Source organism: Martes martes (genome assembly GCF_963455335.1).
Source record: "Martes martes genome assembly, chromosome: 15".
Classification (NCBI taxonomy): domain Eukaryota; kingdom Metazoa; phylum Chordata; class Mammalia; order Carnivora; family Mustelidae; genus Martes; species Martes martes.
The window spans coordinates 11,723,896-11,746,404 of record NC_137903.1 but is presented as its reverse complement, the minus strand read 5'-3'; the positions used below and the strand labels follow the sequence as shown (position 1 = coordinate 11,746,404).

At 40.1% G+C, this 22,509-nt stretch overlaps 1 protein-coding gene across 1 annotated transcript in view; it reads right to left on the bottom strand.

Moving 5' to 3' along the window:
- The window catches only part of RAB3GAP2 (RAB3 GTPase activating non-catalytic protein subunit 2), a 94,993-nt gene extending 77,415 nt beyond the window's left edge, over positions 1-17,578 (bottom strand). Inside the window, exon 1 of the mRNA XM_080824022.1 lies at positions 17,358-17,578. Within this exon, the coding sequence (XP_080680148.1) occupies positions 17,358-17,472 (115 nt within the window). The 5' untranslated portion in view covers positions 17,473-17,578. The remainder of the gene's footprint in view (positions 1-17,357) is intronic.
- Positions 17,579-22,509: the final 4,931 nt, after the last annotated feature.

The following is a 22,509-nucleotide window of genomic DNA, read 5'->3' as shown; positions in this document are numbered from 1 at the left end:
GGTGCCCCCTAGTAGCCATATTTTAAAAGAAGAAAAAAACAAGCAAAACTTTAATAATAGATGTTACTTAATATAATACAGCCAAGATATCATTTCAATATGCAGTCGATGTTAAATTACTCATGAGATATTTTACTTTTTACCGCATACTAAGTCTTCAAAATCTGATGTATATTTTACACTTAAAGCACATCTGTTTGGTCTAGCCATATTTCAAGTGCTCAAAAGTCTATGTGGCTAGTGGCTACAGTATGAGACAACACAGGTCTAAAATAACTCTTAGGTCTCCGGTGTCAGGTTGTTGGGGTTGGATACCCAGTTTTACCCCTAAAGAGTTATACGACCTCAGGCAATTTATTTAATCTCTTACTGTCTCAGTTTCCTCTTTAGCAAAATGGAGTTAATAACTGTACTTGTTGTTAGAGTTACTAGATCCGAGGCACTAGGAACAGTGCTTAGCATATAGACACTCTTAACACTGTTAAAATTATCATTCTCCATCCAGCGGGATTTTTTTCCTGGGATGCAGGGGTGGCTCAATGTTCACAAATCAATTAACGTGATTCATATCAATAAGAGAAAGGGTAAAAATCACATGATCATTTCAATAGATGTAGAAAAAGCATTTGACGAAGTACAACATCCATTCATGATAAAAACCCTTCACAAAGTAAGTTTAGAGGGAACATACCTCAACATAATAAAGGCCATATATGGAAAACCCACAGTGAATAACGGGGGAAAACTGAGAGCTTTTCCCTAAGAGGAGGAACAAGACAAGGATGTCCATTCTCACCACCTCTATCCATTACAGTACCAGAAGTCCTAGCTACAGCAATTAGACGGAATAAATAAAGAAATTGGTAAGGAAGAAGTAACACTCTATTTGCAATTGACATGGTACCAGTTATAGAAAACCTAAAGACTCCACTAAAAAACTACAACTAATAAATTAATTCAGTAAAGTCACAGGACACAAAAACAACATACAGAAACCTATGGCATCTCTATACGTTAATAATGAAGCAGCCAAAACAGCAATTAAGAAAACAATCCTATCCACAATTGCACCAAAAATAAGATACCCAGGGATAAACTTAACCAAGGAGGTGAAAGACATGTACTCTCAAAACTATAACACACTGAAGAAAGAAATGAAAGACAACACAAATGGAAAGATACTCTACGTTCTTGAATTAGAACAAATATTGTTAAAATGTCCATACTAGACACAGCGATCTACACACTCAATCCCTATCAAGATAGCAACAGCATTTTTCACAGAACCAGAACAATCCTAAAATTTGTATGGAACCACAAAAGACCCTGAATAGCTCCCCTCCTCTTGAGGGGAGGAAAAAAACCAAAAAACAAAAACAAAAAAACCCCCAATAACGTGAGGTACCACAATTCCAGATTTCAAGATATACCACAAAGCTGTAGTAATCAAAAGAGTATGATACCGGCACAAAAATACACACAGAGATCAAGAGAACAGAATGGAGAACCCAGAAATAAATCCATGATTATATGGTCAATTAATCTTCAACAAAGAAGGAAGAATATGCAATGGGAGACAGTGTCTTCAACAAATGGTGCTGGGAAAAGGGGACACCTACATGAAAAGGATGAAACTGGACCACTTTCTCCCACCACACACAAAAATAAACTCAAAATGGATAAAAGAGCTAAATGTAAGACCTGAAACCATAAAAATCCTACAAGAGAACAGGCAGTAATTTCTCTGACATCGGCTGAAGCAATATCTTTCTAGATTATGTCTCCTGAGGCAAGGAAAACAAAAGCAAAAATAAACTGTTGGGACTACATCAAAGTAAAAAGCTTCTTCACAGCAAAGGAAACAGTCAACAAAACTAAAAGACAACCTACTGAATAGGAGAGGATGTTTGCAAATAACATATCTAATAAAGGGTTAGTATCCAAAATATAGAAAGAATTTATATAACTAAAAACAAAGAATCCAATTAAAAATGGACAGAAGACATGAACACACATTTCTCCAAAGAAGATATACAGAGGGCCAATAGACACATAAAAAGATGCTCAACATCACTCATGAGGGAAATGCAAATCAAAACCCAATGAGATATCACCTCACACCTGTCCAAATAGCTAAAATCAAAAACACAACAACCAGGACTGGTGAGAATGTGGAGAAAAGGAACCCTTGTGCACAACTGGTGGAAATACAGAAGGGTGCAGCCACTGTGGAAAACCGTTGGACAATTCCTCAAACAATTAAAAACAGAATTACCACATGAATGGATATTCATGGATCCATGGATTACCATGGATGAATGGATAAAGAACAGGTGGTATACATAAAGAGTGGAACATCAGCCATAAAAAAATGAAATCTTACCATTTACGACAACATGGATGGATCCAGAGGGTATAAGGTTAAAGGAAATAAGTCAGGGAAAGACAAACACCATGATTTCAACTATATGTAGAATTTGAGAAACAAAATAAGCAAAGGGGGAAAAAAAAAAGAGACACAAACTAAGAAACAGACTCTTAAGAATAGAGAACAAACTCATGATTACCAGAGGGGAGGTGGTTAGGGGGATACGTAAAATAGGAGATGGGGATCAAGGAGGGCATTTGTGATGAACACTGTGTGATGCATAGAATTGCTGACTCAGTCACTATATGGTACACCTGAAGCTAATATAACACTGTATGTTATTAATACTGGAATTAAAATCAAAAAAATAAACTTACCTATAAAGAAACTTATAAAAAATGGGAAATATTGTCATTGGAGAAGTCTAAAAATAGATTATGAGACTGCTTTCCTAGTTTTGCTACTTTGATGCTATGATTCATGTGCCGGATATGGCTCCTAAAGCAGTTACTTTACAATATTACATCAGAACAGCATCCGGCTATAAGCTAAGTATTTCAAAGCTCATTTTTTTTTAAAGATTTTATTTATTTATTTGAGAGAGAGCGAGCGCACGCAGGAGTGAGGGGAAGAGCAGAGGAAAAGGGAGCAGCCGACTCCCTGCTCAAAGAGAGTCCAATGGAGGGCTCAATCCCAGGACCCTGAGATCATGACTTGAGCCAAAGTTGAAGACAGATGTTTAACCCACTGAGTCACCCAGGCATCCCTTAAAGGCTCATGTTTTAACTGGGGGTTCCCACCCCATTTCCTGTACAACCTAAACTAAAAAAAATGGCACTTCCAAGTACATGAGACATTTCTGCTTAGTTTTCAATCTTTTACTTTGGCAGTGTGGGGGTGGGTGTGTGTGTGAACCTTTACTGAAGGGTAAACTTCCTTTAAAATCAATTTTCATACCCTTAGCCAATTTCTTTTTAAATTCACAGAAACTCAAGGACTACGTTGAAGACTTTGAGTCTTTGCAGAAGTTTGCCAGCTTAAAATATTTCATTAGTCCACCTCATTTGATGAACGTTCATTCAAGTTTCATACCACATCTTGAATCATACTTGTTCTTTACATTAAAAAAATTCATAAGCTGATCTCTAACCAACTTATATGACTTGAAATTAAAACAGGCACGATGAATAAATAATAGTAACAAAAAGCAACTACTTCCTCACTGATTAGTCATTTGACTTTTGAACCCTGAACTTTATACCTGTCACTGAAGATGACTATTGTGAACTATCCAGAGGAATTGATAACATAAGCACCAACTGTTGTTCTTATCCTGACTAAGTTCAACGTTTTGCCTGAATGTGTAAAACCACTGACTTGAACTTCAACATGTAAGATGTCACTACACCTCCTTCTGGAAAGAATTTTTTCCTCTGAAGAGATCAGATTATACTAGTGTAAAAAAACTATTCAGTCTCTCACTTGTTAAATGATATAATCATTGAAACATAGAGAAAACACATTTTAATGCAATCATCAAAAATTACAGTTGTCTTTTTTAGGGGTATTTCCAGTGAATGAATTATTTCACCAACAAAAGCTCAAATAAGAAATTCAACTTCTGTTTTCCATAGTTCTTTTTAATTCCAAAAATATCTTATTTTGATCTGCTTCTGAACAGCCTGTCCCCATAAACTGAGTGTGTTTCTCATATAAGAAGAACCTGAAGCTAGAAAGGAAATTGCATCCTGAATTGGGCAATTAATTTGGCAATATTTGCTTTTTCCAATATGACTATGTCAAGATCAAAAACTAAATGAGAAACTGAAATTATTAAATGTTAGGAAAAGGATAACTTAATTTAATCTCTGTGGTCTAATAAAAGATCTTATTAGCACAGAAGCACATTCATTTCCATTCTTCTGAGACAAGAAACAACAGAAAATGTACTTGTTTCTGTAAGGAGCAAGAACCTCTAGAACTTATGACTTGTAAATAATTAAAAAACTTCAACAAATCCTAGCTGGCTCTTCTTGGCCAGGCAAAGAACCCATCATGTACTAACCCAAAGTAAAAAGTAACTAAAGAATAGAGAAGCTGCTTCTTAATTTCTTATGCCTAAGAATTATTAATCTATTTCTAGGGAAGTGGGAAAATAAATTTCATATTAGCATTTTCTTTTCAGCACATAAAGATATGTTAACTATGTAAAATGAGGCCATCCCATTTCAGGAAGCAGAGCTTCTTTCAAACCACCATCACTAAATCATACTAGATCTTAAAGGCCCTTTTAGTTCTATTTTTTTTTAAATTTTATTTATTTATTTGACACAGAGAGAGAGAACACAAGCAGGCAGAGTGGCAGGCAGAGGAAGAGAGAGAAGCAGGCTCCCCGCCGAGCAAGGAGCCTGATGCAGACAGGCGGGACAGGATCCCAGACCCAGCTGGGATCTTAACCTGAGCCGAAGACAGCCACTTAACCGACTGAGCCACCCAGGCGTCCCAAGGGCCCTTTTAGTTCTGGAATTCTAATGACCCCTGTTGTCAAATAAGTGACCTCTCATATCACATAACAAAGTATGCCCTAATAGACAATTCACAAAATGAGAGAACTGAAAATATCTTTAAGCAGAAATACTATATCCCCCTGCTCTAAAAAGTTTATAAAAATAAACATGCTCCTTTTGGCCAAAAATCTAAGAAATCTTTAGACCCACCTTAACAAAAGCAACAAAACAAAACAATCCATATAAACAATGAAATTTAATTGCCTGATTCCATGTTCTATTTTGTTTTTTTTAAAGGACTAAAGGCAATAATATATTATGTATATTAGAAAAAACTGCATCCTTTATAATTGTTTCCTACAATGTCACGTTACTGATTTGTATCCAAAGCAGCACAAAGAGATGAGCACCGCTAACAGGGTAAGGGTACGCCATTATGACACATGGGTGAAGGTATGTAAACAATGCTAGCCATTTTGGTACTTTCTGCATATTCTAAAGAAGCCAACTCAACACTATTATTTAACCCATTCTAATATTCAATTAGTCCCTGTGAGAAAACTTTCTTCATATTTAAATTCTTCAAACACCAGCTTAACTTTGCTATTACCTGCTGTTTTTTAAATACAGATAAAGCCTGACAATAATCTTACTATCACATGAGAACCATTATTCACTTATCAGTAAAGCAAAACTCAAGGGAACCGATAACACAGAATGACAACACACGTAAATGGGCATTTTTGTTTAACATGGATAGGAATGAACCTGATGAGTTTTTAGAGTAATCTGGCAACTGAAACCAGCAATTAAAATGTGAATTTCTATTATTCGGCAATTCCAATCCTGGAAATGTACATATAGCAATACCAATATCCTGGGTGCCTGGGTGGCTCAGTCGGTTAAGCATCTGCCTTCAGCTCAGGTTGTGATCTCGGAGTCCCAAGATCGAGTCCCACATCAGGCTCCCTGCTCAGTGGGGAGTCTGCTTGTTCTCTCTCTCTCTCTCTCTCTCTCTCAAAAAATTAAATATCTTTTCTTTTTTTAAAAAAACCAATATCCTATGTAAAGACATACAGAAGGATGCTCATTGGAGCATTTTCTTATAGCACAAATTTTGGATATAATCTAAGTGTTCATTGATAAGGAAATAGTTAAATATAGCCTGGTAGAGTCTTCATTGGAACACTGCACACACAGCCTTTAGAAAAAAATGCTACAGAGTTGCATATACAGAATGGGAAAGGTGCTGAAGTTATATAATTAAGTACACACACACACACACACACACACACACACACACACAGAGTTCCAGAATACATATTTTTTTAAGAATGAGATAATAAAAATTAAAAAATAAATGCCCAAGCAACAGGTCTGTGTGTTGACTAAGCAGAAAGTCTCAGAGGATTCTTACCACAGCAGCACAACAGAACTTTCTTTGATGATGGAAGTGTTCTGTATCTGTGCTATCCAGGAAGGTACCCACTAGACATATGTAGCCAATGAGCACTTGAAAAGTAGCTAGTATGACTAAGGAACTGAATTTTTACTTTTATTTTCTATTAAACATAAATTTAAATTACCACATATGACTAGTGGCTACCATACTAAACAGCATGACGCTAAAGTTTTAACACCTAGAAGGTAGGATATGAGTAGCCAGAAGGCAGTTTGATGTCTGATTAAAAAAAAAAAAAAAAAAAAAGCAATGTGATAATGAGTAACTATGTCTCTCTTGACCTTCTCTCTTCTGGGCAATTTATATGTGAGACGTAGGTTTACATGGGACAAAGAAACATGACCTGTGTTCGAAAGACTGTTTCTGGTCTTCTTTTCAAAGGAGAAATACGGGTACGGCACACACTTTAGGATTCAAGGATTCATTGACTCAAAGGATTCAATGATTCCTTTGCATGTGGAATGTTCATTTAGGGTCTCTATAGTTCCAAGTGGTATTAGCATAGCAGTCATCAAAAAATACTTGCTGTCTTATTCTAGGATTGTCACTTTAAGTAAAATCAAATAACGCCTAAGAAATACCAATCTAAGATTACCCCCGCTTCTGGAATACTGTAATGCCCCCCCCCCTCCCCACTGGTCATTCTGCTTCCACATTCACCCACCACTCCCATCCATTCTTTCTTTGCTGACATAAAAATGTCTCCAAAATATTAGCTGGTTATCCTATTTCTCAGCTCAAGTTCCGTTTTTATAGATTGCCACTGCTAACTCTAGCAAGTTTCAAGCTCCATCACCATTGTTACCGCCTGAGTACTCTTTACTTTTGAAGGTCCGCATCTGACTTCTAGAAACATCTCCCAAACAGTCACCTACCTCCAGCTTTGAACTACCCAACCTATTCTTTTCAAGCCACCAAATCCATCTGTCCACAACTCAAATCTTGAAATGCTATGCTTTCGTTTAAAACCATCCATGGCTGGGCACCTGGGTGGCTCAGTTGTTAAGCGTCTGGCTTCAGCTCAGGTCATGATCCCAGGGTCCTGGAATCAAGCCCCACATCGGGCTCCCTGCTCAGCAAGAAGCCTGCTTCTCCCTCTCCCAGTCTTGCTGCTTGTGTTCCCTCTCTCGCCGTCTCTCTGTCAAATAAATAAATAAAATCTTTTTAAAAAATAAAAAATAAACATCAGTGGTTACCCTCTGCCAAATAAATTTTTTTTTTTTAAACCATCAATGGCTACCCTCTGCGGAGAGCAGAGGTTCCTAGTAAACTGCAAACAGGTTACAGGTTGAACCAAGATACTAATCCTCTCATCTTTTAAGACAGCCAGGTAGGGCCTGGGGCTACTGGAAAGCAGGTCACTGCCCACCATGTGTAGCTTTATCTATTTTGTATGACCAATCTCTCCATTACCATATTAACTGACATAATTTTTTTAAATATACAGATTTTTTTTATATTTTATTTATTTATTTGACAGACAGAGATCACAAGCAAGCAGAGAAGCAGACTCTGCCAAGCAGAGAACCCGAAGCAGGGCTCAATCCCAGGATCCTGAGATCATGACCTGAGCCGAAAGCAGAGGCTTAACCCACTGAGCCACCCGGGTGCCCCTAACTGACATAATTTTTATTATGTTAAAAACATAATCTAAAATTTACCATTTAACCATTTTTAAGTGTACAGTTCAGTAGTGCAAAGTATATTCACACTGTTGTGAAACAGATTTCTAGAACTTTTTAATCTTGCAAATATGAAACTCTATACCCATCAAATAAGTCCCCTTTACTTCTTCCTCACAAGTCCTAGTAACTCCATTCTAGTTCCCATTTCTATGAATTTAATTACTTTAGTGGAATCATTCAGCATGTGTCTTTTTGTGACTAATATTTCACATAGCAGTGTCCTCGAGTTTCATTCCCATTGTAGCATGTTGTGGGATTCCCTTCCTTTGTAAGGTTGAATAATATTCCACTGTGTGTGTGTATGAGTGTGTGTTTATCCATTCATTCAACATAAACATTTGGATTACTTCTACTTCTTGGGTTTTGTGAGTAGTGCTGCTATGAACACAGGTGTGCAAATATCTCTGAGACACTGCTTTCAACTCTTTTGGATATATACCCAGAAATGAGATTGCTGGATTATACAGTAATTCTATCTTTTTTTGAGGAAATTCTATAATGTTTTCCATAGCAGTGGGACCATTTTACAATTCCACCAACAGTGTAGAGCTCCAATTTCTCCACATTCTTGCCAACAGTTATTTTCTTTTTCTTTTTTTAATGATAGCCATCCTAATGGATGTGATCGCTCATTATGATTTCGACTGGCATCTCTCTTATGATTACTGATACTGAGCATCTATTCATGCTTATTGACCACTTATATGAAATCTTTGGAAAAATGTCTATTCAAGTCCTTTGCCCAGTTTTTAATCAGTTTACTGTTGAGCTACCGTTCTTTATATACTGAGGATACTAACCCCTTATCAGATACATGTTTTGCAAATATTTCCCCCCATTCCATAGGTTGCTTTTTTACTCTTGATCCCATCCTTTGAGTCACGAATGTTTTAAAGTTTGATATAGTCACATTTGCCTGTTTTTGCTTTCGTTCCCTGTGCCTTCTGTGTTATATCCAACCAAGAAGTCATTATGAAGTCCAATGTCATGAAGCCTTCCCCTATGTTTTCTTCCAAGTATTTACAGTTTTAGGTGTTTATGTCTGTAATCCATTTCCAGTTAATTTTTGTATATGGTGTAAGACAAAGGTCCGACTTCATTCTTTTGTATTTGGATATGCAGTTTTCCCAATACCATTTGTTGAAGAAACTGTCCTCTTCCCTACTGAGTGATCTTGGTACCCTTGCCAAAGACCATCTGACCATATATGCAAGGGTTTATTTCCAGACTCTAGCCTACTGGTCTATTTGTCTTTATGCCAGTACCAGTTTGATTACCTTGAATTGCTGGTTTTCATTACTGCAGTTTTTGTAATGTTTTGAGATCAAGAAGTATAAGCCCTCCAACTTTTTTCTTCTTTTTCAAAATTGCTTTCACTATTCAGATACCAAGTATGTTTTTATGTGTGCTATGATGGAAAAAAAAAAAAAAGATTGGGAATGACTGAGCCCTACAGAAGATTGCCTTCAAACTTTTTGTTTATATATATCCCAAGAGGTCTTCAATGGCATGTATCCCTTGCACGAAAGATGTAATTTCTTAAATACAATAAACATAGTATTTTAATATAAATGTATACCATCCTTCTAAATGTATTCAGTGAATTCTATATACTATAGGGAAATTATGATCCACAGCAACGTCTGTTAAAAAATGATGTTCTGACATTTTCACAATGTTTATTCTTCCGATCCAAGAGCATGGAATGGTCTTCCATCTTTTTGTGTCTTCTTCAATTTCTTTCATGAGTGTTCTGTAGTTCCTCGAGTACAGATTCTTAGAGCAATCTATACTTTTAATGCCATTCCGATCAAAATTCCACTGGTATTTTTCAAAGAGCTGGAGCAAATAATCCTAAAATTTGTATGGAATCAGAAGAGACCCCGAATTGCTAAGGAAATATTGAAAAATAAAAATAAAACTGGCGGCATCACGTTACCTGATTTCAAGCTTTACTACAAAGCTGTGATCACCAAGACAGCGTGGTACTGGCATAAAAACAGACACATAGACCAGTGGAACAGAGTAGAGAGCCCAGATATGGACCCTCAACTCTATGGTCAAATAATCTTCGACAAAACAGGAAAAAATATCCAGTGGAAAAAAAACAGTCTCTTCAATAAATGGTGCTGGGAAAACTGGACAGCTATATGTAGAAAAATGAAACTCAACCATTCTCTTACACCGTACACAAAGATAAACTCGAAATGGATAAAAGACCTCAACGTGAGACAGGAATCCATCAGAATCCTCGAGGAGAACATAGGGAGTAACCTCTTTGATATCAGCCACAGCAACTTCTTTCAAGATATGTCTCCAAAGGCGATAGAAACAAAAGCAAAAATGAACTTTTGGGACTTCATCAAGATCAAAAGCTTCTGCACAGCGAAGGAAACAGTCAACAAAACAAAGAGGCAACCCATGGAATGGGAGAAGATATTTGCAAATGACAGTACAGACAAAGGTTGATATCCAGGATCTATAAAGAACTCCTCAAACTCAACACACACAAAACAGATAATCATATCAAAAAATGGGCAGAAGATATGAATAGACACTTCTCCAATGAAGACATACAAATGGCTATCAGACACATGAAAAAATGTTCATCATCACTAGCCATCAGGGAGATTCAAATTAAAACCACATTGAGATACCACCTTACACCAGTTAGAACGTCCAAAATTAGCAAGACAGGAAACAACATGTGCTGCAGAGGATGTGGAGAAAGGGGAACCCTCTTACACTGTTGGTGGGAATGCAAGTTGGTGCAGCCACTTTGGAGAACAGTGTGGAGATTCCTTAAGAAATTAAAAATAGAGCTTCCCTATGACCCTGCAATTGCACTACTGGGTATTTACCCCAAAGATACAGATGTAGTGAAAAGAAGGGCCATCTGTACCCCAATGTTTATAGCGGCAATGGCCACGGTCGCCAAACTGTGGAAAGAACCACGATGCCCTTCAATGGATGAATGGATAAGATGTGGTCCATATACACTATGGAGTATGATGCCTCCATCAGAAAGGATGAATACCCAACTTTTGTAGCAACATGGACGGGACTGGAAGAGATTATGCTGAGTGAAATAAGTCAAGCAGAGAGAGTCAAGTATCATATGGTTTCACTTATTTGTGGAGCATAACAAATAACATGGAGGACATAGGGAGATGGAGAGGAGAAGGGAGTTGAGGGAAATTGGAAGGGGAGGTGAACCACGAGAGACTATGGACTCTGAAAAACAACCTGAGGGTTTCGAAGGGGCAGGGGGTGGGAGGTTGGGGGGAACCAGGTGGTGGGTACTAGGGAGGGCACGGATTGCATGGAGCACTGGGTGTGGTGAAAAAACAATGAATACTGTTATGCTGAAAAGAAATAAAACATTAAAAAAAATGATGTTCTCTAAAAGTAATTTTTTTCTCCTTAAATTCTTATTTCCAGTCCATTTCCTCCAGAGTGCTATTCTAATGTAATACTATTTTTATTATTAATCCAAAAATTTCTCTGCAGAAACATGAACTGAGAAAAGTGTTCTTGTGGTAAGACTCCACATATTAGAATTTTTCTTCTTGACTTATTGCAATTATTATTAAAAGTTGATAACTGAGAATAACAACACACACATATCACAAATTTTGATGACGGACATAAACAGCAAAAATTATTAGGAAATGTCTCAGAGAGATGGATAGGGGAGTTCATGTGCCTTGATTAAAGGGAAAGTTTTTTTTTTAAAACACCCTGAAGCAACTTACTGTAATAATATTCAGAATACGTGAAAGATGAGCCTTTAGTGAAGTGGGAGAAGGGCAGGTAGAAAACTAGGTACTTTCATAAGAGTATATGGAAATTAATTTATTTAAAACTACCTGTTTCCAATTAACCCTTGGGCAAATTTCCATGTACCTCCAAAGTATTAACTTCCATCTAATGACCCTGTACTGCATAAAATTTAAGTTCCCGACAATCTCTGCAGCTTCATCCCTCACCACACCCTACTCTCCCACAATTTACTACTTGCAGCTTTTTTTTTTTTAAAGATTTTATTTATTTTCCAGAGAGAGAGAGAGAGAGTACACACAAGCAAGCCGAGAGGCAGGCAGAGGTAGCGAGAGAAGCAGGTTCCCTGACGAGCAAGGAGCCTGATGCAGGACTCGATCCCAGGACCCCGGGATCATGACCTGAGCCGAAGGCAGCGGCTTAACCAACTGAGCCACCCAGGCGTCCCTACTTGCAGCTTTCTGAACCCCATCCTGTTTCACATCCCTTGCCTGACCATTTTCTCTCCATCTGATGGGATAAGACTTGGTAAAGCTGATGCTTCCTCTCCAACAAGTTCCCTGAATCCCCTGTATAGCATGAACGAACACTCCTTCATTCTCCAACCCTCATGTGCCAAATTACAGGACAACACCCTTAACACTCCTTTTACATGCTTATTTCCTTTATTGACAGGAAGCTCCTTGAGGAGAGGAACCTATTTTATTCACCCTTTAAGACCATTTTGTTCTTAGTACATGGGAAGTACTCAACAAACACTAGCTCTATGAAGGAATTAAAGAGTACGTTATGTCTCCATTTCCTCATTGACAAATTTTATCTGCGAGAGCCTCTTCCAATCTTAAATTGCTAACAAAATCCATTAACTCCACAAATTTTCTGGAATTCCTATAAACGTTCCCCCCAGTAGGATCGCAAACAAGAGAAAGTTTTTCACAAAGCATAAAAAATGGGTATTTTATGTCCTTTGTAATATCCCATCATGTAAAGTGACCCCATGATTTTAGGTGATCCTAAAAAGCACACTTTGCTCAGTGACTGTATAAAAACATGACTTTAATTGATGACTCCAACATAACTCCCTGCATGCTTTATCTTCTATCTTTCTGGTAAGAGGTGAGAAGGAAAGCTGCCTTACTTTCTTAGTATGTCACTAGGAAATTATTTTCTTATCAAGTAAATTAGGAGATCCACAATATTGTAATACCCATTACCTCCAAATATTCTGATTCTCCTTCTCTGTATGTGTATTTCTTTCTCTGCCCAACTTGATTATAAATATCACAAAGTTCTGGTCTGAAAATCCAGTCTCACTGGAAATTCTGCCACTGTAGTTTACGTGAGGACCCCTACGATTACCCATCTCTGAAATTTCAAAGTATGAAACCAAATGTTTTGTCTGAAATAGCATCTGAGTAGAAACAAGTATTAATAGTTATCACTAATATAAACATTCAGAAATAGTAAGGTTCTAGACCTCTTTTAAAGCCATAGAAGAGGGACACCTGGGTAGTTCAGTAAGTTAAGCATCTGCCTTCAGTTCAGGTCATGATCCCAGTGTCCTGGGATCAAGTCCTGCCTCGGGCTCCTTGCTCAGCAGGGAACCTGCTTCTCCCTCTGCCTGCTGCTCCCCCAGCTTGTGTGCACTCTCTCTCTCTCTAACAAATTAAAAAAAAAAAATCTTTAAAGCCACAGAGGATATTCTCATTTCACAATTGAAGATACAAAGTAACAAAGTCATACTGTTATTCTTCGACAATCCAAATATGGAAGAGAGTAGTACTGAGTTCTGGGTGCCCAGGTGCCAGTTACCATTAGGTCTATGCCAGCTGTCCACATTGAAATAATTAAAACGACGAATAAACTTTCAAGATTATCATTATTGTTGTTTTGGTTTTACATATCCCCTATAAATGAGCTGGAATAAGAAATTAAAACTATATAAGCTAGGAAGATAAAATTATCTCATGACTCCTTTCCCAATAATCATGTATAACACTAATAAAAGTGAAGCCAAGCAAGGTCAAACACCATCAATAGGTTAAGGCAGTCCTACCTGAGTAGTTCAGTTTCTCTTAATGAAGAGCCCTTTACAAATTCTATTTTTTTCTGTTTGTTTTTTAATAAAACAAGACCTGCAGTGATTATAGGAATCCACAGCGCCAGTCATCCCTAGAATTCCAAATACATTATTAAGAGTAGAACAAGATATTTTGATGATCTTTATTTAGTAAATTAAAGCACTGTTTTAACTATAAAATACTGGTTTGGCAAAGGGGCTCACTGGTTAAGTTCTTTCTCTATTTATTTTCTACATGAATTGATGAAAGCCCCAATAATACCAATATACACAAACCTAAGAATTTGATTTAAAAGGATAATAAATTAAATCACACGTGTAAACTTGTAAGCGCATACAGCAAATTAATCCAGATGCTTAGGGGTATGACTATATACCCCCAACTGCCTGGATTGAGTTCATATCCTTAGACTAGCCTTCACTGTGTGACCCTGGACAAGTATTCAACCTGTATGTGCCTAAATTTTGGCACCTCTAATTGTGCCATACAATATGGTAGGCACTAGCCGCAACTGAAACATTTTCATTAATTAAAGCTAAAAGGAAGTAAAATTAAAAATTCAGTTCTTCGGTAGCACTTGCCACGTTTCAAGGGCTCAAGAGCTAGATGTGGCTAGAGGCTACCATACTGGACAACACAGACATAGTGATAAAAACAAATAAGACAATACGACTGAGAGTAACAGATATGATCAAGGGGGCAGGAATGACTATATTAGATTTAGTGATCAGAAAAGGCCTCCATGAGGTGTTGACATCTGAGATGAGACTTGACTAACGAGACGGGGCTAGAATGCAGATCTGCGTACAGCATCCAAAGCACAGGCAAGAGCAAGGGCACAGGCCTCCAGCACAAAGGCGCCTGACTGGTTTAACCACAACAACGCGTGTCTGAAGCACAAGAGGTAAGGGGAGAGTAAAACGGGCTGCAAGAAGTGGCAGGAGGCAGGGCCTCATGGGCCTTATAAACAATGTGAGAACCTCAGATTTTATATTAAGTGCAATTAAAAGCCATAGAGTTACAAAGGGGCATGTCATGATCTAAACTGTCTTTAAAAGCTCACGCTCGCTGCTTTTGGAAAATAATTACAAGAAGCCAATAGTGGAAGCAGGAAGTTCTGTGACAAGACGGGTGCCGCTGCCCAGATGAAAGAAGAGCAGGGGAGTGGCAGTGGGATCGAGAAAACGTGTTGTTTCCTCGACATCCCCTGTCCACCGTCCTGTATCCACCATCCTTCACAACCTGGCCCCTTGAAAAAGCCAACTTCTTTTTTTTAAGCTCCTCAATGGCCTGTAAATATGCCTTCTGCCTCCACCAGTCCACAGAAACTGTCCTAAGGTCCCAATCACCCGCACCTTCCCCAAACCAATGGGCACTCATGCATTCTTACTTTAGCTGACCTCAGCTGCATCTGCAACTGCTGACGCTCTGCCCTTTCATCAAATCCTCTCCTCCCCGTGTTCCCCGGCATCGCTCTCACCTGGTTTTCCTCTCTTTCTCCGTCTTCCTCCCATTAACCTCTATATGACTCATAAACAGCAGGCTCCTCTAAGGGTTCATCTTCAGTACTCAGTTCACTTCACTGCATACACCATCTTGGAGACCGAACTGAGCCTTCTGGCTGGTAATCCCCAAATTAACATCGCTGGCCCGGGGGGGAATTACTAGCTTTTAGACCTCTAGATTGTGTTTGACTGCACTCCCTCACTTGGGACACAGCAGAAACATTTCACATGCAAAAGGTCCAAAGCCTATCTCCCTCATTCTCTCTCATTAAACGTCCTCGCCCAGGCCAAAGGCATTCTCAGCTCCCTCAGTCATCAGCTACGCCGCCACCACCGCCACCACCGCCCCCACCACCGGATGGATCTTCACTAGGTCCTGTAGACTCTACCTCCTTAATGGCTATCTCTTCCTCTCAAGTCCTGCTGAGGTGATTTTAGTTCAAGCTCACATGGCTTCTTGGATTATTGGAACAACCTCCCACCAATCTCCCTGCTTTCCATCTTGCCACACTGCCACCAAAGCACAGAACAGGTATCCAAAAACGTGGATGAATGCGAGTACAAACCTGACCATGTCCTTTCTCTGCTGGAAGTCTTTCAAAGATGTCCCACCACTTCCACAGGTTTCTCCTGATTCAACTCTTTACCACCTATACAGCCTCATCTCCCCACATCCTCCTCTTCACGCATGCAGCTCTTCTTAGTTCTCTAAACGTCACCTCATTTCAGGCCTCCCTTCCTCTGCACATCCTATGACCTCTCCTCTACGCATCTAACCATTACTTCGAAGGTGGGCTTCCGTATGACCACTTCATGGAGTGTCCGCTAGTGCCAGATACATATATGTGCATGTATGGATATATATACACACACCTGTGTATCAATCACACCGTATGGCTGTTAGTTTTTGTCCCAGCAAACCACAGCTCCTAGAGGGCAGAGACCACCCCCCTTACTTGCTCTGCAGCACTACTGATGGGCACAGAGGAAATATGCACAGATACTTCTGATTTGCTATCTTCTACATTTAAGAAACGGGAAGGAGTTTATTTACTGGGCCTTTTCCCACCATTCCAGTATAGCACAAAATGACCAAAATGACAGCGCGGCACTACAAAACCAAATGTGCTTCAGGTGAGAAATACGAAGAAACCAATAAACACAAATGGGAGAAACGTGGGAAATTCTGAGAAGCTATGCAGTATCTAATAAACCAACTTGGGACTTTATACTACCTGGACAAGGGCTTACTTAACACTGCTTGATGATAATGACAGGTGGAAGGCGTCTCTTTTCAATCAAGGAAATTAACTTTTCCTGGCCGTGTTGCTGTAATTTTCGTTCCTACTGTCGATTCGCCCTCACTTCCTGACAGGTTTTCCTTATATGGGAGACGCTTACTCACCACCTCAGGAGTCACTCACTTGTCAATCAGACATTTATTCTCTACATCTGAATGGGGGGGAGGGGGCTGGAAGAAAGGAGACCGGGCGATGATGAACACTTTCAGGAGGGAGGGTGGCAGAAGGCCCCAGGGATGGAGGAGAGGGCGGGAGGTTGAGGCAGTACCGGGGGAGAGCGCTGACAGCTGGCAAGGCTTGGGAAGGAGGATGCGATCGCCGAGTAAGCCGTGAGAACAGGGAACGGTGGAGGGAGGGGGAGATGGAGAGGGCACTCGGAAAGAAAGCTGGGGAGGAGGGCGAGGGCAGTGGAGTCGGCAGAGGCGACAGGAAGCAAGGCGCAGTTCTGGCCAGAGGGCGAAGGTTCAGGAGAAAGCTGGGCGAGAGGAAGACAACACCGACGCCGCCAAGGCGGACGGAGCTGTAGGACGAGGAGGGGCAGGGGATCATCGCGGTGCGAAGAGGGAAGAGCTGGGGGAACGAGGCACCCTGAAAGCAGCGGCATCGGGGCGGCTAGGAGACCCGAACCCGCGGTGGAGCGGGGGAAGGGAGAGGCGAGGGGCACTTACTGGGGTCCCTCCGCACGGCGCCGCTGGGGGTCTCCTCCCGCAGATGAGGGAAGAGGAAGTCCCGGGCGGCCTGGAGGTCCTGGAAGTAGCAGAACTGGACAATGGAGCAAGCCATGGCTCCGGGAACCCCGCTCGGGCACCCACCTCCCCTCTCACGCCCTGCCCCCCGAGACCCCACGGCTTCCACAGCCGAGTCCGCACTGCTTTAGCCGCGCAGGGGCGGGGAAACCAAACCGGAAGCTGTCAGCGCGCTCGGGCCCGCCGCCCCGGAGCGCTGCGCATGCGCGGAACGGCCCAGGCGCCGGGGGCTGGCGAGGTCCGAGTCATGTGACCGGCGGCTGCCGGGGAACCAACGTCGACGTGGACCCTGGCTGCCGGGTTTCGTCCCGGCTCTGCGCCTACACCCGGGAACGAACCCTTTTATTCGTTCTGGCTTTAAGCCAGAGATGACCTAATTGGACGTAGTGCACGCCAGCCTTTGAGTCATTTAACCAATCTTACTGATGCCCTACTCTTGGCACGATCCTGATATTCCAGAGAAGAATCCCTGTTAAACTCAGCGCAGGCCAGAGGGGGACGGTACCACACAAGCCTCAGAGTTTGAAGAGCTTGCTTTCTCTTTTGGAAATCAGCCCCATGAAGACTAACTTTTAAATGCTCCTTCTGTGAATTCCCATAGTACTATGCACGGCCTAATATAGTAGGGGTTACGTTGTATTACAGACTTTTAAGTTTTGGACACCCACTTGGTTTTTCATTCATTCTAACGTTCATCCGTCCATTCAGCAAATATTTGTTGCTGGTCTTTTCTATGCCAACCACGCGAGGCGCTGGGTATGAAGCAGAGAATAAAAGAGATGAAATACTTGTTCCACGGAGCTAAAATTTTAGTGGCAGTTAGGTAGTGAGCAATTAATTACTCAACTATTTAACTGACATCGTGACAATGCTAGGAAGGGGAGAAGGACAAAGTGGTTGGACAGAACACGACAGGGGACCCTTAAAAAGTGGTTGCCTCTTTAGTCTTGTTGGGGTGGGTGTGGAGGGTTGCCGAATCAGGAGCAGACTTTGTTGTAACCTCTTGGAGGTTGGGATCTCATTTAACTCCTCTTTGTATCCACAGTGTCTAGCATAGGACCTGGCAGGTAGTGCTTAATAAATATTTACTGAAGGAATAAATGGAATGGAATGTCTACACAAAGTGAATAGAGTAGCCCACTTCTATTACACGGCACTTTAAATTTTTTTAAGTATTTTTCTGACCATTGTTTGGGTAGTCACAATGCCATCTTGATAGAGTGTGGCTTATCTCACTTTTTTTAAATAAAGAAATTAACCTAAATGTCATTGAGAAGACTCTTGAAGTTCATTTATGTAATTTTTTCCTAAAAAACAAAAAGGAATGATTTTAGTGTTAGCACCAAGCACCATAGACACTCACATACTTCCCAAAACCCAAAGTAGAAAACTAATGTGGTCATCCACTTTGTATGACAGAAAATGGGATGGAAATTAATTGAAGGCATATAGATGAAGTCCAGAACATTCATGTCTGTTAGGCCTGTGTACACAGTTAGTCCTAAAAATATAAATATAATTTAGTGCCCAGGATCCTACTCCATTAATTCCTATTTCTAGAGTAGAATGGTTGTCACAAAATTAGCTAATCTATGTTATCAGCTAAATAAGGATCAGTTCTCACCTATAAAATACATGGGTGGGTTGGATGTGCTATAAGTTTTCTTAAGCATCAGAGACCTGTAATTCTAGGACACAAGCATGCAGAAAAGGCAAACTTTTCAATGCTTCCATTTTTCCATCTGAAAAAAAAAAAAAAAAAAAAAAGGAATGTTTCTTCAGATCATCCTGTCCTGGTGATTAAAGCCCCAAAATATGGCACCAATACCAACCTAGAATAAATTTTAAATTTATATTCCTAGATTTGCAGGATGAATAAAGAACACGTGATACTTTTTGGAAGGATACAGTGTCATTCCTTGAAAACCATTCAAGTTCCTATTCAGGTAAATACATTTTGTGGAAGTAACTGCCTTTGGCTGCTTCAGCTGGCCTTTGTTCTTCCCTGAGGCATTCATATATCTCCTGTGTCATAGCCATTGAATTTCATTATTGCTGGGTTTCAATGGCGAAGTCCCTGACTTCCTTCCAAGTGGTATTGAAAAGGCTCATTCATGAATGTTTTGAAGGACTTCAGATACCCTTCACAGAAATTACAACACATTCATGAACTGAACTCTTCCCCCAGGAAGTTGTAAAGCTGCAGGGGGAGGCCTCTGGAGTTCTGCTGCCATGGTTTCTGTGAGTGTGGGAGGATTGTGTTAGACAGGGAACATCACTAACCACACAGTCGCAAGGAAGCACATTGCAGAAAATGTGCAGGCTTTACACATCCCAGAATAGACTCTGTCTTTCTGAGGTATGAGTTCGGGAGCTAGGAAAAGCACCACAATAATCCAGATTCTGTGACCAAAATAATCACAGGAGGGTACTAACATGAGTTCTCCAGAATCCATTATTGTGAGTTAGAGCTCTGGTAACTGTGGTTAAAAGAGAGAGAGATGCCTCCTGAACATAGTCAGCAGCAGGTCCTTGCCCGTCTTTAACGATGGCCTGAAGTTGAAGGTACTGAGATACAGGATGGGAGGAGAAGTGTGAAAGAAAGAACAATGGTCTTAGAGTCAGGAGATCGTAGGTCTATCTCAGACCACTAATAAGTCCCATGAACTTGGGCAGTTCATGTCACCTTCCCGGGCCTTTGTCTCTTCATCTGTAAAATGAAGAGAAGGACTCTGAAATCTGTCTCAGAGATGCATAGTTTTGGTAAGAAACTGGGAAGGAAAGGGTCTCAGGGTTCGAGCGCCTTAAAAGGAGGCATCTCTGTAGACACCCCGGTAAGAGGCATGGGTGGACAGGAGTGACCACGAAGGCACTGAGCATCTCTAAGTGCGAGAAAGGAGAGCAGAAAAAGAGGATAGATGGATACTGAAACCTTACCTGATAGTTTTACAGAAGGTCACCCTGGAATTGAGGTCTGAATTGAAGTGTGAGAAAAAAGCAAGGCCTGTATACAACTAGGCTTTATTCAACAAACATCTGCAGAGGATAACATCGAATTTATTGTAGTAAAGGTAATGTGGTAAACACAGCGAGGTGATAAGGACAAGCCCTTCAGAGATTCACTGCCTAACGGGGAAACAAACTACAAATGATTCTAACAAAAAGCAGAGTGTGATGAGGGTTGTGGGTGACTTTTGGTTCTCATACAGGGCTGTGGGAGAAAAAAGGGAAATCAATTTTGATTGGTAAGCTTGTCCAGTGGAAAAGGAGTGGTGAGGAAGAGGTATGAAAGCCGATAAATAGATTGTTCCAGATTATAGAGAACCTCAAAGTCCCAATACTACTATCTGAATTTTATTCTGCGTACAAGGTGTAGCCAATTGAAGATTTTTTTAGAAGGTAGAACAGGATGAGGTAGCAGTATGTGGCGTAACTAAACACACAGACACCTCAAGATATCATGAAAATATTCTAAATGAGATGTAATGACAGTGGAAAGTCAGTCCCACTCTGGAGGCCAACTCAGTGGATTTTTAGTATATGATTAGATATGGGTAGTAGAGAGGGAAGATGAGAGTCAAGGTGACTAATGTTCAAGTGCATTGTGCAAAGAACTATGGAGATGGCAATGTCATGTCAGGAACCAAAAGAGAGAATGCCAAAGGAGGAATGGATTTGGGTCAGCAGGAATTGGATGAATTCAGTATTGGATGAATTCAGCATAGGTGGTGTTAAATTTGAGGTGCCTATGGAAGAACTAGGTTTAAAAAAATTGTTTTATACAGAAGTTAGAAATACGGGATTAGAGAGGCCAGAGGTAGCCAATGGAGGAAGAGCTCTAGTAAAGGAGACTGGAAAAAAGCAAAGAAGTAAACACTAGTAAAGGAGACTGGAAAAAAGCAAAGAAGTAAACATACATAGTAGGACCATGTCACAAAGGCCAAGAGAAGCAGAAGAAAATTTCATGACCAGGTGAATCTATTGTGTTGAGTTCAATAAAGAATTGAAAGGGAGTAAAAGTCAAGAAGAGGTGATTGCATTTAGTAGGTAGAAAGTCACAACTGATTATCCGATTTACGGAATACCAAACTCTGTTTCCTTGGCAGGAAATATGTTACCTGACTTCAGAGATAGCTTATTTTTCTAACAGCCACAGGGACTTGTTACGGCATCTTTTTCTTTTTAACTCTGGCTAAAGGAGAAACTTTTTAGAGAGAGAAAGAAGGATTTTCTTTTTACTGGCATTTAGCAATTATGGAAAGAGAACTAACTTCACTAAACTTTAAGTGTTTTACTGCTTGCTTGAATGTAAGAAAATATATTTCTATTTTTCATATTTTCTAATATTTACATTGGGCCCAAATGTATAATGCCATAGAGAAGATATTAGCATACTTATTTTTAAAAAATATAGGTACGATGGTGCTTATAAATCTCCATCTTTATGTGTGTATCATTCATAACTCTTTTTTAGATAAAACTGGCACATAAGGGTAGTTTCAGGTATACAACATGATGGCTCAATATTTAAGTATATTGCGCAAAGATCATCTCAAGTCTAGTTACTATCTGTCATGATACATAGTTACAATTATTTTCTTGTGATGAGACCTTTTGAGATCTACACCCTTAGCAACTTTCAAATAAGCAACACAGTATTATTAACTATAGTGACCATGCTGTATATTACAAGCCCTTGACTTACTTATTTTAGGAGTAGAAGTTTTACCTTTTGACCTCCTTCACCCATTTCGCCCAAACTCCACACATCTCCCCCACCCCATCTCTGGCAACCACCAATCTGTTATCTTTCTGAGAGCTCAGTTTTGTTTTGTTTTCATTCCAAGTATAAGTTTCCATCTTCTTGAACTTATGCATTTACGACTTGTCACCAGCTTTTTTTTTTTTAAGATTTTATTTATTTATTTGACAGAAAGATCACAAGTAGTTAGAGCAGCAGGCAGAGAGAGAGGGAAGCAGGCTCCCCGCTGAGCAGAGAGCCCGATGTGGAGCTCGATCCCAGCACCCTAGGATCACAACCTGAGCCGAAGGCAGAGGCTTAACCCACTGAGTC